Source organism: Engystomops pustulosus, chromosome 4 (assembly GCF_040894005.1).
Source record: "Engystomops pustulosus chromosome 4, aEngPut4.maternal, whole genome shotgun sequence".
Lineage (NCBI taxonomy): Eukaryota > Metazoa > Chordata > Amphibia > Anura > Leptodactylidae > Engystomops > Engystomops pustulosus.
The window spans coordinates 220,507,674-220,530,236 of record NC_092414.1 but is presented as its reverse complement, the minus strand read 5'-3'; the positions used below and the strand labels follow the sequence as shown (position 1 = coordinate 220,530,236).

The 22,563-nt window shown below is 46.8% G+C and overlaps 1 protein-coding gene across 1 annotated transcript; it reads left to right on the top strand.

Annotated features, from left to right (window-relative positions):
• Positions 1–18,750: 18,750 nt before the first annotated feature.
• Positions 18,751–19,683, top strand: LOC140128672 (olfactory receptor 11A1-like). Its single transcript, XM_072150372.1, has one exon. The coding sequence runs from the start codon at positions 18,751–18,753 to the stop codon at positions 19,681–19,683; it is 933 nt and encodes a 310-aa protein (XP_072006473.1).
• The last annotated feature ends 2,880 nt before the right edge of the window (positions 19,684–22,563 follow it).

The following is a 22,563-nucleotide window of genomic DNA, read 5'->3' as shown; positions in this document are numbered from 1 at the left end:
CTAAGTAAATGTCTGTTTGGAGTTCCAAAAATTACTGCTGGCCCTCATGATCAAGTGATGTTCAGGATTTTGGTGTAGCATGCAAAATATGTGCCAGGTCTAAGGTGCCCCAAAGGGTACCAGAAGGGCTTCTCCAATCTCTCCTTCTGCCTAAGAAACCCATTTCCCAAGGTAAAACTGTCTTTTGGGTGGTCTGTGATTGATTTTCTAAAATGTGTCACCTATTAGGTAACTTCCCAGTGCTAAATTATTAGCGTCTTTGTTTGTCAATCATATGCTACACCTACATAACATTCCAGAAAGTATTGTCTCTGACTGGGGGTTTCAGTTCGTCTTTAAGTTCTGGAGATAATTTTGTGGTTGATTGGGTATATCCTGGGCTTTCTCTTCTGCATTCCACCTGGAGTCCAGTGGACAGACTGAGAGACTTAATCAAATGCTAGAGCAGTTCTTAACTGTTCTCTATGACTGATAAATCCGATGCAGAGTGCTGGGCTTTATTGCTCAGCGTCCAACATATCGGACGCTGAGCTGATGCTGACATCAGGAAACACAGGTGCCATCATCATCATAGTATCACAGTATCATAGTTTATACGGTTGAAAAAAGACACATGTCCATCAAGTTCAAACAAGGAGGGGAAGGGATTGGATGAGGAAAAGCTTTTTGGGAAAAAAATTCTATATCATCATCATGTACTAGTTAAATACTCATCATGACGTTCCAAATGTTCTGGTGGCGGAAAGGGGTTATTGAACTTATCAAACTTAGCATCACCTCAGTACTGTAATAGTTGACAATAGATCAGCAAATCACTGTTTCTTCTAATACTTTTTATATTCATCCAATTGTAGATTATTTTTTGCTTTAATTTCCTTATGGATTATATCTCAGGTGACTTTCTTCATATATTGGTTGTGAACACTGTGGCGGCTGGTGGAGACCTCTCTGGGGCCCCCAGATAATGTACACAGGGACGGCTGGTGGAGACCTCTCTGGGACCTCCAGATTCAGATCTTTCCCCACATAAAGGTATAAAATGTGTGTATTACATAGTGTTATCCCATTACCTCCCTATGACGCTGGGTACACTGGTATTATGTGCAATTTCTTGCTCTGATCTCATTGGCATCACATACAGTATGGAGATCAAACACATCACGGAGCAGGTGAGGTCACTACATACAATTATCAGCATCTCATACAATTATATCCTACATGTGTTTTCTAATGTTTATTTACTGTGCCAATTATTGGTGAGGAGTTTTGTTTCGTTAGTAGGTATCAAAATTGTCTTGATTTCCCAACGGGAATGTGGCCACGGGACCATAGTAAATCAGCCCCAGTGACTGCAGCAGCAGCAGAATAGAAATGCAGCTCAAGAGTAGCTTTTCCTCATAATCTCTCTGAGTTGCTGTGTGAGGCTGTGTATGCTGCTGCTCCTGAGCTCCAGGAAAGAACCACCTCCACCTGGGGCCTGCTCGCTCACCTCCCAGAAAGGGAGTGGGTTTCCAGGCATAAGCCAGGGCAGCAAGTCCTAGGCTCCTGCTTCCCGGTCAAGGCAGGGGGGAGGGAGGGGCAGCCAGCTACCGGCCAACGTTTTGGAAGCCTTGGGGGTGAGAAGATTCACTAGGGACAGCAGCGATGCTGCTCCAACTCCCCCTAGGCCAGTGAAGGCTCCTAAAAGCATCAAGAGCGGAGATGCGGAGGTGGTCATGTCTGCTAATGTTGCTGCTGGTCCAGCCAGTGTGAGTGATGGCAATAATGTTGTGGTGGCTAATGTGAGTGGAGTGAATGTTGCAGAACCATTACTAGCTTTGGGAGTGTGAGAAGAAATGACTGGTGATACTGGTGGTGTGACTGAGTGTAACATGGAGGTGGGTAATGTTAATGTGATATGTACAGGGGTTAGTCCAGTTGCTCCCCCATTGGCGGCCCCTTTTAAAAACTATGCCAGTGTCGCTGCTAATGAAGTAGGGTTCCATCATCCTCATCTCCGGGCTCTGGGGATGGCTTTTTGCAATGGCGCCTACTGCAGGCCTTACAGAAAGAGAGAGTGTGGGCCCCTTTGGAATAACCCGGGGGTCATGGTGGAAGGAGATGAGGAAAGCCCAATCTACTGAATGTCGCCTTCTCAACTGTCTTTACTCGGGAAAATCCCTTGGTGGAAGACACAATGAGGAATAATGTAAATTCTTTTTATAATGTCAACAGTTTAACCCTGGAAGAGGTACAGCGCCACCTCACAAACACTAAGATAGATAAATCACCGGGGACAGATGGCATACACCCCCAGGTTCTGCATGAACTATGTACGGTGATAGACAGACCGTTATTTTTAATATTTGAAGATTCATTGAGGACTGGTTATGTTCCACTGGACTGGCACATAGCATATGTGGTACCAATATACAAAAAAGGATCAAAAAGCGATCCTGGAAACTACAGACCTGTGAGTCTAACTTCTGTGGTGGGGAAAATATGTGAGGGGTTTGTTAGAGATGCTGTCCTGGAGTATCTCACTGTGCACAACCTTATAACCCAGCGTCAGCATGGGTTTATGATAGATAGGTCCTTAGAGGAGCTAAGTTCAAAACTGGATCTGGGGGACGCTGAGGATGTTGTATATGTGGACTTTTCAAAGACATTTGACACCGTGCCACACAAAAGGTCGGTATATAAAATGAGACTGCTGGGAATAGGGGAAAATCTGTGTATTTGGGTAAGTAATTGGCTTAGTGATAGAAAACAGAGGGTCGTCATTAATGGCACATTCTCAGATTGGGTTGACGTTACCAGTGCAGTGCAAGAGGTCAGTATTGGGGCCACTTCTTTTTAATATTTTTATTAATGACCTTTTAGTGTGTTTACACAGGCAAGTTTCAATATTTGCAGATGATACTAAGCTGTGTAAAGTAATAAATACTGAGCTAGATAGTTTAGCATTACAAAGGGATTTGCGGGAGCTTAAGGTGTGGGCATAGAAATGTTTGATGAGGTTTAATGTAGTTAAATGTAAAGTTATGCAGTTGGGCAATGGAAACAAAAAGTATAATTATGTTTTAAACGGTCAATTACTTGGTAAAACTGGAGCTGAAAAGGACTTGGGGGTATTGGTTGATGGTAAACTTAATTTTAGTGACCAGAGCCAGGCGGCTGCTGCTAAAGCAAATAAAGTTATGGGATGTATCAAGAGAGGAATAGATTCTCATGATAAAGACATAGGGGCAGATTTATCAAGCAGTCTGAAAGTCAGAATATTTCTAGTTGCCCATGGCAACCAATCACAGATCAGCTTTCATTTCACCAGTGCTCATGAATATTTTAAAGGGGAGCTGTGATTGGTTGCCATGGGCAATTGGAAATATTCTGACTTTCAGACACTTGATAAATCTGCCCCATAGTTTTGCCCTTATACCAATCCCTGGTCAGACCACACATGGAATATTGTGGTCAGTTTTGGGCACCAGTGTATAAAAAGGACATAGTAGAGCTGGAACGGGTGCAGAGGAGAGCAACCAGGATTATTAGGGGAATGGGGGGATTAGAATACAATGATAAATTAAAAAACTTGGGATTATTCAGTTTATAAAAAAGGCGACTTAAGGGAAACCTCATTACAATGTACAAATACCTGAACGGACAGTACAAGGATCTCTCCAAAGATCTTTTTATACCTCGGCCTGTGACCAGGACAAGGGGGCATCCTCTGCGCCTAGAGGAGAGGCGATTTTACCATCAACATAGACAAAGGTTCTTTACTGTACGAGCAGTGAGACTGTTGAACTCTCTGCCACAGGAGGTTGTTATGGCAGACTCTATGTACATGTTCAAGAGAGGCCTGGATGCCTTTCTGGAGAGAAAAAATATCACGGGTTATGGGGATAAAACATTTATTTAATTCTTGGACTTGATGGACTTTTTTTTCCAGCCTTATATACTATGATACTATGATGATCAATGTAGCGGGGCAGGAGGTTGATTTATTGTTTTGGATAGAGAGGCATGGCCTGTCTGCCTTCCGAGAGCAAAGAGGCAGGGAGACATCATGGTCACTCCCAACATCCGGGCTGGGTGCTAACCGTAAGAATATGGTCCGTCTTCGGTGGCATTGCAGTGATGTATGTTCCCCTCGGGCACGGGTGATTGAGCTGCTACTGAAGATGGACTTCTAGGCAGCTGACATCTTTGCCTTGATCCATCCCTATGGTACAGAGGGGCTTGACACAGCAGGGTGGCGCTCCAGCGTCTGGGTTAGAGACAGCTGAACAATGTGCATGGAGACATTGGTGGACGCTGTGGAGGATCGTGGAGACGAATGTTTGGTTTTCGAGCGGGAGGTGTTTATGCCGGGGTCCTGGGCAGGGGGCTGACTAACAGAGGCAGCAAATGACACAGGGGAAAGAGCAATGGTGTGCCTGGCTGGAGGTGAACGGCCTTGGTTCCATTGAGTGGGGAGTTTAGCATTCATATGCCTGCGCATACTGGTGGTGGTTAAGCTAGTAGTGGTGGAACCCCTGCTGATCCTGGTGTGGCACAGGTTGCCCAACACAGTCCATCAGTAATCCGCTGTTTCTTTAAAGAACCTCCAGACTTCAGAAAATCTAGTCCTCGCCACGGGAACTTCACTACATGAAACATTTGACGCTGATGCACCAGCTCTGGCCCTGCCTCTTCGTCTGGCCCCACCACTGCCTCTTCCAACCGGTTCTGGTACAGGTCAGAAGCACTGTCTTCACCCGGGAAAGAGCTCAGCAGCAACCTGACAAACAACCTGAAAACAGTTCCTCAGAGTATGCTGGCTCAAATGCCAAATTGTCCTGGAAAGGGACAGACTTGGGGGACGGAGGTTGAGGTGGAGGAGCTGGAGGAGTGCTCACTTGCGTAACATGGGTGGACTACGCGGAAGTCTCACTGGTGGACAAATTACTTGAAGCATTGTCCGCAATCGACGATATCACCTGTTCGCACTGTTCTGGCCTCAACAGTGCTCTACCACGAGTCCCAGTAACTTGAGACATGAAGCTAGGGAGTGTAGCTCTGTGGCGATCCCCTGTTCCCTCATCAGCAGGTGGTGTCTCACCCCGCCCAGGACCACGGCCTCTGACCCCTGCAGTAATTGCATGCCTACACCCTCATCCTCTAACCCTAGCCCACGGGTTCAACGTTTTGAAAATTGAATCTATTTTATAGACAAAACAGAAATATAAACTGTAAATTTTGTTTTTGTTTTTTTGTGTGTTTTTTTGGTTTGTTTTCTTATTTTTTGTGTTTTTTTTTTTGTTTTTTTATAGAACAAAATGTGCAGAGGAAATCAGACAGAAACCACAGAAGATGATTGCTATTGCTAGTTTCTAACCTGCACTGACAGCATACAAAAGTATTTACTTTAACTGTCACTCTGTTTGTCACTTTAACTAACAAGGGCTGTTGGGTTCTTGGAAAATCACTCCTTCCTAACAGTAAGGTTCTCGTAGAATTACTCCTGCCTAACAGTAATCTACTAGAACATCCTAACGCTATCCCTGACCAGCAGCAGCTCTCTCTCTAACGGGATCCAGACAGAGAATGATCCGAGAAGCACGGGCAGGGGCTAGTATATTCCAGTGTCACCAGATCAGGTCAGCCAACCACTGCTATCAACATGTAAGTGTACCATGTGATGCTGGGTGTACTGCAGAGTCTCCTGGCTTGTGATTGGCTCTGTTTATGGCCGCCAAAAATCTAAACACCGCAAGATGCCATTTTCTCGAGCATTTACTTGACCGAGCACTGAGCAGTTGCGAGTATGCTAATTCTCGAACGAGCATCAAGCTCGGTCGAATATGCTCTCTCATCTCTAGTTCTTACTCGTAACAAATCACTTTCTTGTTTTGACATCATGGCCTGGATGAATCGCTATGGTATCTGGTCAGGGGCCTAGACCTTCATGGTGAAGTTGAGACGTTCAGGTAACTCAGTCGCCAAGATGTCTTCATCAGCCTTCCTGGGGAGGGATGGGATCCTCATTTTCTACCTGAGACAGCCTAAGATGTGTCACAGGTGTGGTGAGCCCACACATTTAAGCGCAAACTGCACCGTGCAGAAGTCTGTGTTGTGTGGGGGTTTCAGCCATCTCGCTGCATCCTGTACAGAGCAGATTAGATGTAACCTGTGTGGTGATCTCGGTCACCCGTAAAGTCGTTGTCCTCTTTCCTAATGTGGGCTCAACCTTAGCGGATGAAGGCCATGAGACTGAATCTGCTGGGGAGGGGACTAGCAGAGGCGGAGGAATGGAGGGGCGAAGGAAGAAAGACAGCAAAAAGACGCTTGCCCAGCTAAGGCGTCTAGAGAAACGTCAACAGGAGAGAGAGCGGGGGGATTCTCGGGCTACTGGGATAACCTCTGGCACTGTCCTGGGGACAACACCTGTTGCTTAGGTCCCAGGGGATGATTTACTGGATGAGGAGGTCAGGAGAGAGGAAGGTGCCATGTCCTAAAACTCCTCCCATGATGAGAGTATGGATGAGGATAATAGGTTGTGACTAGAGGAAAAGCGGAAGCGTGGCGCTAAAAAGAAGAAAATTGGTAAAAAGAAGGGAGATGTAAGATGTTCTCCCACCCTGAATGAGGTACCCAAGGAAGGTGCCACCAACCCCCCGCTGGTTGAACTTTCAAATCGATTCCTGGACCTGGATGGGGCCTCTCTTGCCAATGGAGGGACTGAGGGTGAATGGTCAGAGGTGACAGAGGGGCCTGCAGTTGGTGCCGAGTGACCCCATGGGGCATCAGGGTCCTCAAAAGGGGAGACTGGCCCAGAGTCTGGAGACAATGATAAGGAGGCAGGTCCTGGATCTGCCCTTGAAACATCAGAGGTGAGGGAGATGTACACTACAATTTGTTTAAAAAGGGGGTGTTCATTTCCCGAGGGTGGTAGTAAGATGGGCAAAAAGAAAGCCATCTAGCTCAATCACTCATGATGGCGGCACCCACTCCGTTGTCGCTGGCATCCATTAATGTTGCCAGCATTAAGTCTGATGCTGCTAGATTTGCAGCCTTTGATTTTTTTGGCCACGTTAAAGCCAAAATCTTATTTTTGCAAGAGACCAGGCTGCCAGATTTAGCGACCGTGTTTATAGCTAAGGGCGAATGGACACACGTGCCATCCCATTGGTCTGTTGCGGCCAAGCCGCATAGCGAAGTGGCAGTCCTTTTTAACCGCACGAGTAGAATGTCAACGGGTTATTGTGTTAGAAATGGGAAGGCTCCTGATCCTGGATGTACTCATGAAGGGACAACATCTTTGTCTATTTAACATATATGGTCCCCAGTCCAAGTGGGACATTAAGTTTCTTTTCAGCCATTTCTTCACCTTTGTCTGTTGTTGAGGTGGAGTTCTCCGACCACTGTCTAATTTTGTCTTCTTTGAATGTTACAGAGACCCCCCAAATGGAAAGAGGCTATTGGAAGCGCAATTCATCTCTCATTGAAGAAGCAGAGATAAGACAATCCTTTTGAGGAATTTCTTCAGAGCAATGTACCACCGATAGACCTTTGTAGCGGTAAGTCATAGTGGTGAGAGATATTCAAGAAAATGGTGCCTAGATTCCTCCGCCAGATCTCGAGGCTGGACAGGTACCGCCTGTATCAAGGCCTGAGGAGGAAACTCGAGCATCTTATCTCGACTGGAGGGGATGGTTTAGGCCTTTCTTCAAGGAATGGTAGACAGGAGGACATGTGAAGTGTCTTTGCACACCGAATGGGCATCCTCCGGCTTATGCTACCCCGGTTCTGAAGGCGATTCCCCGGTGGGATCTGGGAATGTGGGATATCAGGACCATGTCAAGAAAAGTCCTCGACAAGAGGTTGAACCATTTCCAGAAGCCTCTGGCCCTCAGGGATAGCCCAAGTCAGGATCTGAGGGTGGGTTTGAGTATGTTGTTCAGATCCAGGCGGATGATGGTGATGGCGATGATGAGGAGGATGAGGAAGATCAGCCGTGTCCGCCTGGTGACCTGCGCCAACATCAGCAGGCCTCACACGACAGGCTGCCTGCGGAGAAGGCGGCATTACCATCAGGCTGTGGCGCTGCCAGCCTGTAGGAGGAAAGTGATGGCAGTAGCCAGGGAGGGGCGCTAATGGCTCAGATCAGACAGCTTGAGTTCCCAGTTCACCTCCAGAACTTTTTTATTGGTGATGATTTGCCTGACCAAAAGAGGAAGAAGAGACCCAAGAAGACCAAGGCAATCTCAGGAGGTGAGCTTGGTGTTTCATCCTCTCCCTGGTTCCTCCGGGCAAACAGCAGTACCAGCCTGTCGTGTAGGCCCTGTTATCCAGCCCAGGCCGATTCCTGCAGTTGGTGCTGGGAGATTGCAAAGCCACCATCATGGCACAGAGCACCATCCTTGTTTGTAGTAACATTAGGAAGGCATCGGCCAAAAGGCCAGACAGTGAGGGCTATCTGGCAGGTCCTGGTACTGTGCGCTCCCCCCAGTGGGAGGGGGGCCCGGTGCCAGGAGCGGTGGCTCCTGTGGCTGCTAGCGCTGTGACTGCATCTAGCTCCGGTGAGCAGCGGCAGTGCGATTCGGCTGCTGGGGCTTGTGGTGCAGAGCCTCCCAAATATCCTGTGCAGCCTGCAGAAAAGGGTGCAGGAAACGTACTGTTTGTATTGGATCATCAGACCCTGGTGATGGCAATAAGAGACTGTCTGGAGTCTGTAAGGACCAGCGGCCTCTTGCATCCAGCGAGCAGCGATGCTCAAACCTTTTAAAAACTGTTGGACAACAAGGGGTTAATTCCAGTGAGACAGAGGACACAAGTAAGATTGGGGCTGGAACTGCCTCTTCTCAGGATTAATCAGCTATGGAGGTGGCGCTACCCCCAGTGTCCAGTGATGCCGAGGCAACCCCAGGTCCTCCTGGCCCAGCTGGTGTGTCTGATGCGAGTGTGGGGGTGGTGAATGGTGCTGAGGTGGGTAATCATGCGGTTTGAGCTCGTCCATCTGTACCCCCAGTCGTGGCCACTCCCATAAGGAGCTATGCAAGTGTCATCGCTGGGGTAAGGGAGGTTAACCCTTGTCTTCTTGCTCTGGGAATAGTATTTTGCAAAGGCGTCTTCTGGAGGCTCTTAGGAAAGGGAAAAAGTCAATCACTGTAGAGGGAACAGAGGTTGATCTGTCCTTCTGGACAGACAGCCATGGCCTGGCAGCCTTCCAAGAGCAAAGGGGGGGGCAGTATGGTCTTAACCCACACCTGGGCCCAGAGCTGCCCATAGTAATGTGGTTCTTCTTCACTGGAGGGGCAGTGACGCATGCCCACCCAGGTCAAGGGTGGTGGAGCTCCTGATGAAGATGAACTTCAGGGCTAGTGACATCTTTTCCCTGATACATCCTAATGGTACTCCAGAGTTCGATGTCCGCTTTGTTCGGCCGGAGGGATTAGAGCTCTTCTGGTCGAATTATGAGCTGGCAAAGAAAAAGCCTACCTGGCGAGACTTTGCTGTGCAATCAGTGTCTCGCCAAAACGCAGTCAACAAAGTGAACGCTTTTTTGTATGGACACCATGACTTGGCTCAGTCGTTATGCTGAGGTTGAATAGGTACCTCAGAAAAACCGTGATGAATATGGCATTTGGTCCTGGGCCTGGACCTTCATGGTAAAGTGTTCAGGCAGCACAGTCACCCACATTCCTCTTCTTCCTTTCTTGGGTGAGACAGAATTCTGATCTTCTACCAGGGGCAGCCTAAGGTCTGTAACAGGTGCGGTGACCCAACACACTATAGTGTCGGATGCCAAGTGCAGAAGTGCGCTTTGTGTGGTAGGCTATGCAACCTGTAAGGACATTAGGTGTAACCTGTGTGTTGAGCTCGGTCACCCTTTCAGCCGTTGTCCTCACTACTTTACCAATGCGGTTATGACCCCATTGGAGGAGAGCCATGAGGTTGCTTCTGCTGGGGAGGGGACCAGCAGAGGTCAAGGAGCTAAGGGGCCTATGAATAAAAGCAAGATTAAGTCACCTTCTCAGTTGAGGCGGCTTGAAGCTAGGCAAAAAGGGAGAGAACTGGGGAAGCCTCAGGTTGCTGGGGTGACCCTTGGTCTTTCCTCAGAGGCTGATCTTGCTAATGAGGGCCTGAGGGATGATGAGTTGGATGATATGGTGAGGAGGATGGAGCGTGAGAAAGTTGCCATGTCCTCCACGTCCACCCATTATGAGAGTATGGATGAGGATAATAGTATTTGGCTATAAAATAAGCGCAAGCAGAAAAAGAAAAAACACGGCCTATCTAAGGTATCTAAGGAAGGGAAAACTTCCTCCCCTCTGGTTGAGCTTTCCAACCAGTTACTCACCCTGGATGAGAGTGAGGGTGGGGTTCTGGAGATAGCGAAGCAGCCTTCAGGGGGCGCTGAGTTTCTATGCTCTGGGGATGTTGGCTCCTCAGCGTGGGAGACTGACTCAGAGTGAGAAAAAAAGGACGAAGGAGAGGGAGGTCTGGGAGGGTTCTTTGGGGCCAATAATTATGTGGACCCCTCTATTTCTTTGAAATGAAGTTTCTCTGGAGAGAAAAGGAATCCTCTTAAGAGGACAGTAGAGGGAAAGGAAATAGTAAGAGAAAAGCCATCTAACTCAATCACTCATGATGTGACCGTATTTAAAGCTAAGAGGTAATGGAGAAATGGGCCTTCCTATTGGTCTCTTGCTGCCGAGCCGTATAGCGGAGTGGCGGTCCTTTTTAATGCACGGGTAGAATGCCGACGAGTTGTTGAGTTAGAAATGGGGAGGTGCCTGATCTTGGATGTCCTCATAAATGGACAAGAACTTTGTCTAATTAACATCTATGTTCCCCAGTCCATGTGGGACAGGAAGTGTCTCTTTATAAGGATCAAGCCCTACCTTTTTACAAGTCAGCAGGTGGTCTTTGGAGGGGACTTCAATGCTGTCACGAGGTCCCAGGATAGGGGAGGTTCAAGAGACAAGCAGACTAATGATAGCCTCGCTCTTAATAGCATAGCTAGTGAGGCTCACCGGTTGGTGGTCCACATCCGGCACACACCAGGCCATGCGGGGTTCACCTGTTATAGAGGTAGCTGTAGGTATAGAATAGTTTTATTTGAAGGAGGATGCTCCTAAGGCTCTCTTAAGCAGTCTCCGTTGTTTAGGTGGAGTTCTCCGACCACTGTCTAATTTTGTTACAGAGACCCACCGGATGGGAAGAGGCTATTGGAAGCTCAATTTATCTCTCCCAGTAGAAGTAGAGGTAAGACAATCCTTTGAGGACTTTCTTCAGAGCCAGGTCCCGTTGCTGGGCCTTTGTAGTGGTGAGTCAGAGTGGTTGGAGATGTTCGACAAAAGTGTGGCAAGATTCTGGCATCTCGACAGGAGGTAGTCGTGAGGACATCTCCAAAGTGAAATCTTTGCTGAAGAGGTGTCAGTACGTTAGACACGCATCTTTGGTTTTTGAGAGGGATGACGGGAAATACCGCTCGCCCGACCCTTACAGAAACTACAAGATGTCAGTGAATGGTAAAGTTGTCACAGGACTGGTTTTATTTATATATATATATATATATATATATATATATATATATATATATATATATATATAGATAGATAGTATACTACACTACATAACAATCTTCTATCTATGATATAACAAGTGATAGTTATTGGACAGTGCACACAATGGGGGTCATTTACTAAGGGCCCGATACGCGGTTTCCAGACGTGTTACCCGAATATTTCCGATTTGCGCCGATTTCCCCTGAATTGCCCCGGGATTTTGGCGCACGCGATCGGATTGTGGCGTATCAGCGCCGGCATGCACGTGACCGAAATGGGGGGCGCGGGTGAATGACAACCCGACGGATTGGGAAAAACCGCCGCATTTAAAACAAAAAATCTGTCGCGGAGCTTGCGCTTACCTTCACTCAGCCCGGCTCGGTGAACTCCAGTGCGTTCCGATGCTTTTCAGCACAGCACAGGCGGAGGAACTACCTTAATAAATCCCGGCCGGACCCGAATCCAGCGCAGAGAACGCACCGCTGGATCGCGAATGGACCAGGTAAGTAAATCTGTCCCAATGTCCTACATAAACATCCATGATCACAGATGACAAAGATGGAACCCACACTCTCAGCTCTTGTCTAAATGTTTAGGATTTGTTTTTCTCATAAAATAATTTTGAAAGTTTAAAAAAAAGACTTTCATCGCTTTCTTTCTCTCCTCCAGATGGTCTTCACAAATAATATCACCTCCATCTTCCTACTGGGATTTTCTGATCTTCAAAACATGACATTTCCCTTCTTCTCCCTCCTGGTTCTTATCTTCTGCGGGACAATATCAGGAAACCTTCTTATCATGGTCTTGTATCTAGTGAGTAAAACCCTTCAGTCCCCCATGTACTTCTTCATTACACAGCTGTCATTGTGTGACCTCCTGCTGTCTACAGACATTGTCCCTGTCCTTCTTCACACTGTCCTGTATGCTGGAAGTACTATCCCTCTCATTGGTTGCTTCATTCAGTTCTCTATCTTTACGACATCAGAGTGTTCAGAATGTCTTTTCCTGTTGGTGATGTCCTATGACTGGTATGTGGCCATCTGTAACCCCCTCCATTATCACTCTATTATGAGTCAAAAAATTTCTGTCATATTTGTTATTGGGATCTGGTTAGTTGGATGTTTGGGTACATTGAGCTATATTATTTCTATAAGTAATTTGTATTTCTGTGGACCACATGCTATTGACCATTTCTTCTGTGACTTTGAACCTCTAGTAAAGCTCTCCTGCTCCGACACATTCATAATTCACGTTCATGTTCTTATTTTTGGATCTGCATTTGTTGTAGTACCTTTTGTAGTAATAGTAACATCCTATGTGTACATTGTCATGACTATCCTAAAGATCCCATCCAATACCGGAAGACATAAAGCCTTCTCCACCTGTAGCTCCCACCTCATTGTGGTCTCCATATTTTATGGGACAATAATTATTGTTTACATGATACCAACAAGAGGAGAATCCTTGACCCTGAGTAAGGTCCTGTCTCTGATTTATACTGTGGTAACCCCACTCCTTAACCCTATCATATACACCCTGAGGAACAAAGATATCAAAGAAGCTTTTTATAAGATTAAGCTTTCTTTCTGAGGATGACAATTTGGTTTGTAATTGGTTTGTAATTTTTTTTTGTCTTTTTTACCTATCTATAGACTTTGGAGATGATTTTAAGATTTTTTTTCTCCCTCTGTGCTTTACTACTATTCTCACATGTCTTTCAAATTAAGGGAGAGGAGAGACACAGTCAGAGACAAAGGCTTCTATCTCTCTTATCGGTACAGGTCAGTACTAAAGGTCCTTTTTCCTGAAGCTTTCGAATAAGAGAAAAAAGCAACCTAAAAGTGATGTGATCTAGGGCTCGTAAGACAGTTTCTGTTTTATAAAATCATTAAAGGTCTTTTATTTCATTTTTCTTTAAAAATCAAACAAAAGTCGAGGTTCCAGGAGGTTGTTCTATCAAAATAAGTCTCAAGACCTACGTGTTTTTGAAAAATATCAGTCCTTAGTCATGGTCAGACCTTCAGACCATATATGGTATAAACACACCATGTAATCAGACCTGAACCGTCATGAGAAGAGATGGGCGAATCGATTCTAACGATTCTAACTTTGGTTTAAATTTCAGGAAAAATTTGATTTGTCACAAAGCCGAAGTTTACGGTGATTCGTGGGAACAAAGTTTTGTTTATTCCTCATTTATTATCAAAATGGGCATAGGTACAACGTGTTACATGGGGCAGAGAACTCTTGGAAGGAGAAAGGAACACCGGCAGGCTTATGTGATGTCACAAAGACTATAAAAAGGGCAGCCATTTTCTAATCTCAGCACTTCACACTTCATGTGCTGCCTGTAGAGTCCAGTTGCTTCTACTGTACTATGCAGTAGTGATTTTTGCTCCAAGGGAGTCCATTTTGGGGGAATCTTTATACCCCAAATAGCAGTTATTTTTGTTTCTGAAGAAATCAGCGAGAAATCCACATACTTTATGTAGTGATTTCTTCTCCAATCCCAGGGTGTCCGTTTTGGGGATATGAATACCCCAAATAGCAGTTCTTTTTTGTTTCTGAAGGTAATAGGAAGAAATCAGTGTGAAATTCACATACTTTCTGTAGTGATTTCTGCTTCAATCCCAGGGTGTCAGTTCTTGTGCTTCAGTATACTCCAAATAGCAATTTTTTTTTTGTTTCTGAAGTGAAGAGGAAGAAATCAGTGTAAAGTCCACTCCAATCTCAGGGTGTCTGTTATGGGGGATCTGTATAATGTGAATTGCAATAGTTTTTGTAGATAAAGTTCAGAGCAAGATTTATGTGTCAAATCCACGTACATTATAGAGTGATTTTCGCTCCAATTACAGGGTGTCCATTGTGGGGGATCTGTATAATGCAAATTCCAACACTTTTTTGTTGCTAAAGTTGAGAGCAACAAATAAGTGTCAAATCCACCCAGTTGATTAACCACTATGTCAGAAAGGTGGTAGGTGGACCAGGAAGAGGTTGCAGCACAGTAAGGGGACGTCACAGCAGGGGTGACTCTGTGAGGCCAGAACTGCCATTGTCATCTAGTGGCAGTGTGTTGATCAACAACCCAAAGGTCTTTGATTGGTTGACTAGGTCACCCAATTCCTCAAATATAACATCTGACAACCCCAGCCAAGAGTTTGTGGGTTTGTCAGATACAGAAATTAGTTGGCATGGACCAGGAGCAGGTCAGCGGCCCTCACCTGTCCTCAACCAGCCTCAGTCCTGTTCCTTTCCCACAGCCAGAGAGCTACTAGGTGGTCTGGGCTCAGCGCCACTATTCAGCGAGGATGAAGTTTTTGAGGACAGTCAGCAAATGCTTGGAAGTGAAGAGATGGGGCAGACAACCTCTGCTTCGTGCAATAGGCAGGCTGTGCATACTGACAACGTTGAGGAGAGTAGCAGTGACAGGGAAGGTGCAGAAGATGACCATGCTCTTGTCAAAGTTGTTGGTACTGCAGTCCCTCCCTTTCCAAGCCACAATTTTTTTTCCAAAGAGGCTGTGCCAGCCCATCACCAAAGTGGGACAGTCCCTAAGGTGCACAGCAGCGCGGACGTATGTAGCTGTAACTACGGTCAGGGCCAGTACATGTCCTTTATAGCCCACTGGGTGAATGTGTTTCCCGCTCAGCCACACCAACAACCACAAGAGACGCTGCTTTCTCCTCCATTTTGTCAAACTGCTGCTCCTGCGGTCAGCGTCTGCCTCCACAAGTGCTGCTCCATCATACCGCATGTGCGGGGTACAGCAGTGTCACGAAGTTCTACACCTGGGCAAACAAAGTCACATAGGGGAGGAACTAATTAGTGACAGCCGAATAGTCAACATCTGGCATAGGGATGACTTTTGGCTCTCCACCCTCTTGGACCCTCGCTACTGCTGAGAGGGAGAAAAAACTGGCATACTATAGAGAAATACTGTGCACACAGTTGGCCGCTGCCTATGTGCGCCAATGTCGATCCTCTGTCAGGTCTGACCGGGGGATTCTTGGCAGTCATCGCTCACGTACTATTGCCATGGCTGCTGTGGGGAGATGGGGGGGGAGGGGGGGGGAGGAGCAGTAGCAGCTCCATCCACAGCAGCTTAAGTCTGGATTCCTTATTGAGCAACTTACTTCACCTGAATGATTTTTTTTAAAAAGACACTGGGGGTCATTTACTAAGGGCCCGATTCGCGTTTTCCCGACGTGTTACCCGAATATTTCCGATTTGCGCCGCTTGTACATGAATTGCCCCGGGTTTTTGGCGCACGCGATCGGATTGTGGCGCATCGGGGCCGGCATGCGCGCGACAGAAATCGGGGGGCGTGGCCGAACGAAAACCCGACGTATTCGGAAAAACCGCCGCATTTAAAAACCGAAAATGTGTCGCTTGGGGAGCGCTCACCTTCACCTTCTATGGGATGGTGCATTCCGGGGCGTTAAGATTATTTTCGGCGCTGCAGCGCCACCTGGTGGACGGCGGAGGAACTACCATCTTAAATCCCAGCCGGACCCGAATCCTGTGCAGAGAACGCGCCGCTGGATCGCGAATGGGCCGGGTAAGTAAATGTGCCCCACTGTCTAACGAGTGCTGGATCATATCTTCATTTCACTACGTCCACCACAATTGGCTCGGTTTTCTCTGGATCCTGGGCACCGTTCGCACATGGAAAAGATTTACATGAAGACCATGTTGAGCTGTTAAATCCCTTTTTCCTTTGATAAATAAAGGCTGCTGAAGATAATAACGTTGTCTATATCACCACAAATGCTTTACTGCCACAAAAGTATAGATTGGTGAGCACCCTATTATGGTGTCATATTGAGGTATCGTGAATTCAAAAAAGGAGAGAGTGGATGTTATAGACTGAATGGCTCAGAGGAAGTGGGATGGGTGTCATTGGTGTGGCAGCAACATAGTTTGGAGGTGAGGGTACGGTCAGACCTGTTATAGAAACACTGGAGGCCCCAAAAAGCATGAGGGCATCAAGGGCAGGATCAAAGTGTTCAAGTGGATAAAAAAAATGGAGTGGGTAAAAAAATCTACTGTCTGGAATTTTTTTACTACTCTGCCAGGAGTAGGCATAAGTAAGATGTTGGTTGAACCTGGCAGCACATATGGTCAAGGGCAATATATGTCCTGTATGGCGCTGTTTGGTCTTGATGGTGAGATGATAGAATTTGAGATACTATTGAGATTTTACTTTGGTCCATTACTTGAGGAGAAGACCTGGCACGTGGAAGAGACCTACTCTACGTAATATGTCATATGTTCACGTCTTTCCTATATCCTGAGAAGGTCAATAATTATTGTGTAGCTAATTGTGTTTTACACAAAGTTCTCAAACCAATATTTTTGTCAATTCTACCTTAAATAAAATAGTGAGAAATAGTAAGAAGTTTGAACGTATCATCATAACAATCCCCATATCACAAATATAAGTACTGATTGCCCTAATGTTTTCTATTTTCTACCCATTGTATATTGCTTTTCATATATTAATTTCCCTACATATTATATCTCAGGTGACTTTCTTCATACATGAGGTTTGGACACAGGGGAGGCTGGTGGAGTCCTCTCTGGGATCACATAAAGGTATACATATTCTAGCATGTTCTAGGGTCTTATCCTTAATATCACTATGATACAGAGTTGAGGTCACTACTTACTGTCAGACAGTTACAGTCAGTGGAGTTGTGTCCTCCCTTAGATTTCCTCTCAGCTGGACATGTCCATACACAATATCATTTCATGGGATGATCTGCTACCAACCCACCACAGGTATAAGATATTATATCACAAAGTCATTTCCTGTATGTGGAGTCTTCCTCAATTCCTAATTTCACTCCATTCCTATATTCTGAAGTACTGTGCATCTTGCTAGCATTCTGTCTATGCCGTGTCCCCAGTACAGACCATGGATGATCATAAATATACAATTGGGTCCAAAGAAATCACAGTCCAATCCCTTCTCTCACACCTTCACAAGGACTATATGGTGCAGGGTCACACATGTAGAAGGATGATCCAGCCCTCATATATAACAACATCTTTCATCTGTACTGACCTCCATGACAACACTACAGCAGGGAGCATAGGACATGTTCTAGGTTGAGGGGGGGGGGGGGTCATCACTACAGGCCTACTCCCTTTATACCTATAAATCAAAGGCTAAAATACTATAGTCATGGATGGAAAATGCAGATCTCTTATAGGATCTGAGAAACTGAGAGTTGGATAATTCTACCAGAACTATAGGATCCAGAAATGTGAGATGAGGGGTCAGCACAGTCAGGGGTCACAGCAGAAGGTCCATTCTTGGGTTGTCAGTGACAGTAAAGCTTTCATTCATCTTGTTTTTTTTGTACTAGTTTATTCAAACCAATGTTGTTTTAAAGGATGTAAGTGAAGCTCAGACTAAGGACGATCTAACATCTATTGGAAAAGCAGTGATACAGGTGACCATGTCCACACACTAAGAAACTAGAGCTTCTCACAATTTCTTGAAGGACCCAACTGCTTCCATAGTGATCCACCTCATTCTGAATCCAGAGTTGTCCCTGCCAGGTCTCAGCCAAGGGAATATATATCCACTAACATGAAACACAAGAATATTTTTAAACTTTCTGTTTAATATAAAACACAATACAACGCATTACATGTACATCAATTTTCAAGGAAATCTATCATCAAGATGAAGGATTGTAAACCCAACATACAGACATACTGGTGTGTGCCCCACTGGCAGGATCTGCTCTTCATGTAGACGTTTATACCCTTGTTTTTAAGAAAGAAAGGTTTTAAAAACTATGCAAATGAGTCTGAAGGGCTCCATATATGGAGCCCAGAACACCTCAGGCTGATTTGCATAATTTTTAAAACCTTTTTTTTGTAAAAACAAGGTCCTAAGAATCCAAAAGAAGATCAGATCCTCCCAGAGGGGGCACACAACGGTATGTCAGTGTGCTGGGTTTACAAACCTTCATCTTGGCGGTAGATGTGATATTTTTTGGACTGTGTAATTGGAATGCATATAAAATTAATATTTTCTAAAACGCTTACACAGGTTGGTTTGTGAGGTAAGTACACAATGTTTTATGTGAAAACTTAATGATTAATGAGGACACAAACAATGACAACTGTACTTTCATTTCACATCTCAGATTAGCAATTTTTCCACTGTAGCCATTAAAAAAATGAAATCAACCAAGTAATCATGCCAAGTAATGTCACCTCCATCTTTCTTCTGGGATTTCCCAATCTTCAGAACTTCACATTTCCCTTCTTCTCCCTCCTGGTTCTTCTATACTGTGGGACAATATCAGGAAACCTTCTTATCATGGTCTTGTATCTAGTGAGTAAAACCCTTCAGTCCCCCATGTACTTCTTCATTACACAGCTATCATTGTGTGACCTCCTGCTGACCACAGACATTGTCCCCGTCCTTCTTCACACTGTCCTGTATGGAGGAAGTACTATCACTCTCATCGGATGCATCACACAGTTTTCCTGCTTTGCAGCCTCTGAGTGCTCGGAATGTCTCCTCCTATCGGTGATGTCCTATGACCGGTATCTCGCCATCTGTTACCCCCTTCGTTATCACTGTATCATGAGTCATAATGTCTGTGTGGTGTTTGTTATAGCTGTTTGGTTGGTTGGATTTTTGGGTGCATTATTTTATTTTATTTCTATATATATCCTGTATTTCTGTGGACCACATGTCATTGACCATTTCTATTGTGACTTTGAACCAATCCTGCAGCTCTCCTGCTCCGATATATCCATAATTCATATCCAGAGTCTTATATCAGGATCTTTATTTGTGATAATCCCGTTTATAATAATAGTGACGTCCTATGTGTACATTGTCATCACCATCCTGAAGATCCCATCCACTACCGGAAGACATAAAGCCTTCTCCACCTGTAGCTCCCACCTCATTGTCGTCTCTATATTTTATGGGACATTAATGGTTGTTTATATGTTTCCAACACGAGGAGAATCCCTGACCCTGAGTAAGGTCTTGTCCCTGATTTATACTGTGCTGACCCCACTGCTTAACCCCATCATATACACCCTGAGGAACAAGGACTTTAAGGAAGCTTTTCATAAAATACAGATACTGATTCAGATAACTTCAAAAGGATGAATTCACCCGGAGCTTGTACCATCCATCCCTCCATCAAAAATATGAATGAATTCACAGTGGATAAAAATATGAAGGGGCACATTTACTTAGGGCTTTCTGCCAGTTATCTATCAGACTTTGTACTTTCTTTCTAGTGTAAACTGCTTGCACAGGTATTTAAGAAATCTCAAGGGGTTAATAATCTTTCTAAAAGCCGTTTCTGATGGTTTGAGGGGTCAGATTGGTTGATATATAGGAGCTTTCTAATGTTATATTATATGATATTATATGATATGAAAACTCCCAATGTGTGAGAGACGGGGACTCACATTACTCCAGCCCCCGATGAGTATGAGGCAGGGACTCACATTACTCCAGCCCCCGATGAGTATGAGGCAGGGACTCACATTACACCAGCCCCCGATGTGTGAGAGGATGAGGACTCGCATTATAACAGCCCCCGATGTGTGAGAGGCGGGGACTCACATTACACCAGCCCTCGATGTGTGAGAGGCGGGGACTCACATTACACCAGCCCTCGATGTGTGAGAGGCGGGGACTCACATTATACCAGCCCCTGATGTGTGAGAGGTTGGGACTCACATTACACCAGCCCCCGATGTGTGAGAGGCGGGGACTCACATTACACCAGCCCCTGATTTGTGAGAGCGGGGACTCACATTACACCAGCCCCCGATGTGTATGAGGCAGGGACTCACATTACACCAGCCCCCGATGAGTAAGAGGCAGGGACTCACATTACACCAGCCCCTGATGTGTGCCAGATGTGTGAGAGGACGGGGACTCACATTACACCAGCCCCCAATGTGTGAGAGGCGGGGACTCTTATTACACCACCCCTGATGTGTGAGAGGCGGGGACTCACATTACACCCGCCCCCCGATGTGTGAGAGGCAGGGACTCACATTACACCAGCCCCCGATGTGTGAGAGGTGGGGACTCACATTACACCAGCCCCTGATGTGTGAGAGGAGGGGACTCACATTACACCAGCCCCCGATGTGTGAGAGGCGGGGACTCACATTACACCAGCCCCCGATGTGTGAGAGGCGGGGACTCAAATTACACCACCCCCGATGTGTGAGAGGCGGGGACACACATTACACCAGCCCCCGATGTATGAGAGGCGGGGACTCACATTACACCAGTCCCAGATGTGTGAGAGGCAGGGACTCACATTACACCAGCCCCCGATGTATGAGAGGTTGGGACTCACATTACACCAGCCCCCGATGTGTGAGAGGCGTGGACTCACATTACACCAGCCCCTGATTTGTGACAGGCGGGGACTCACATTACACCAGCCCCCGATGTGTGTTAGGCGGGGACTCACATTACACCAGCCCCCGATGAGTATGAGGCAGGGACTCACATTACACCAGCCCCTGATGTGGGCCCAGATGTGTGAGAGGCAGGGACTCACATTACACCAGCCCCCGATGAGTAAGAGGCAGGGACTCACATTACACCAGCCCCTGATGTGTGCCAGATGTGTGAGAGGACGGGGACTCACATTACACCAGCCCCCAATGTGTGAGAGGCGGGGACTCTTATTACACCACCCTTGATGTGTGAGAGGCGGGGACTCACATTACACCCGCCCCCCGATGTGTGAGAGGCGGGGACTCACATTATACCAGCCCCCGATGTGTGAGAGGTGGGGACTCAGATTACACCAGCCCCTGATGTGTGAGAGGAGGGGACTCACATTACACCAGCCCCCGATGTGTGAGAGGCGGGGACTCACATTACACCAGCCCCCGATGTGTGAGAGGCGGGGACTCACATTACACCACCCCTGATGTGTGAGAGGAAGGGGACACACATTACACCAGCCCCCGATGAGTGAGAGGCAGGGACTCACATTACACCAGCCCCAGATGTGTGAGAGGCAGGGACTCACATTACACCAGCCCCCGATGAGTGAGAGGCAGGGACTCACATTACACCAGTCCCAGATGCGTGAGAGGCAGGGACTCACATTACACCAGCCCCCGATGTATGAGAGGCGGGGACTCACATTACACCAGTCCCAGATGTGTGAGAGGCAGGGACTCACATTACACCAGCCCCCAATGAGTGAGAGGCAGGGACTCACATTACACCAGTCCCAGATGTGTGAGAGGCAGGGACTCACATTACACCAGCCCCCGATGTATGAGAGGCGGGGACTCACATTACACCAGCCCCCGATGTGTGAGAGGTTGAGACTCACATTACACCAGCCTTCGATGTGTGAGAGGCGGGGACTCACATTACACCAGCCCCTGATGTGTGAGAGGCGGGGACTCGCATTACACCAGCCCCCGATGTGTGAGAAGCAGGGACTCACATTACACAAGCCCCTGATGTGTGAGAGGAGGGACTCACATTACACCAGCCCCTGATGTGTGAGAGGAGGGGACTCACATTACACCAGCCCCCGATGTGTGAGAGGCGGGGACTCGCATTACACCAGCCCCCGATGTGTGAGAAGCAGGGACTCACATTACACAAGCTCCTGATGTGTGAGAGGAGGGGACTCACATTACACCAGCCCCTGATGTGTGAGAGGCGGGGACTCACATTACACCAGCCCCCGATGTGTGAGAGGCGGGGACTCACATTACACCAGCCCCCGATGTGTGAGAGGCGGGGACTCACATTACACCACCCCTGACGTGTGAGAGGAAGGGGACACACATTACACCAGCCCCCGATGAGTGAGAGGCAGGGACTCACATTACACCAGCCCCAGATGTGTGAGAGGCAGGGACACACATTACACCAGCCCCCGATGAGTGAGAGGCAGGGACTCACATTACACCAGTCCCAGATGCGTGAGAGGCAGGGACTCACATTACACCAGCCCCCGATGTATGAGAGGCGGGGACTCACATT

Excerpts from the sequence above, each read along its gene's own strand:
- LOC140128672 (XM_072150372.1), top strand. The coding sequence starts at position 18,751 with ATGCCAAGTAATGTCACCTCCATCTTTCTTCTGGGATTTCCCAATCTT.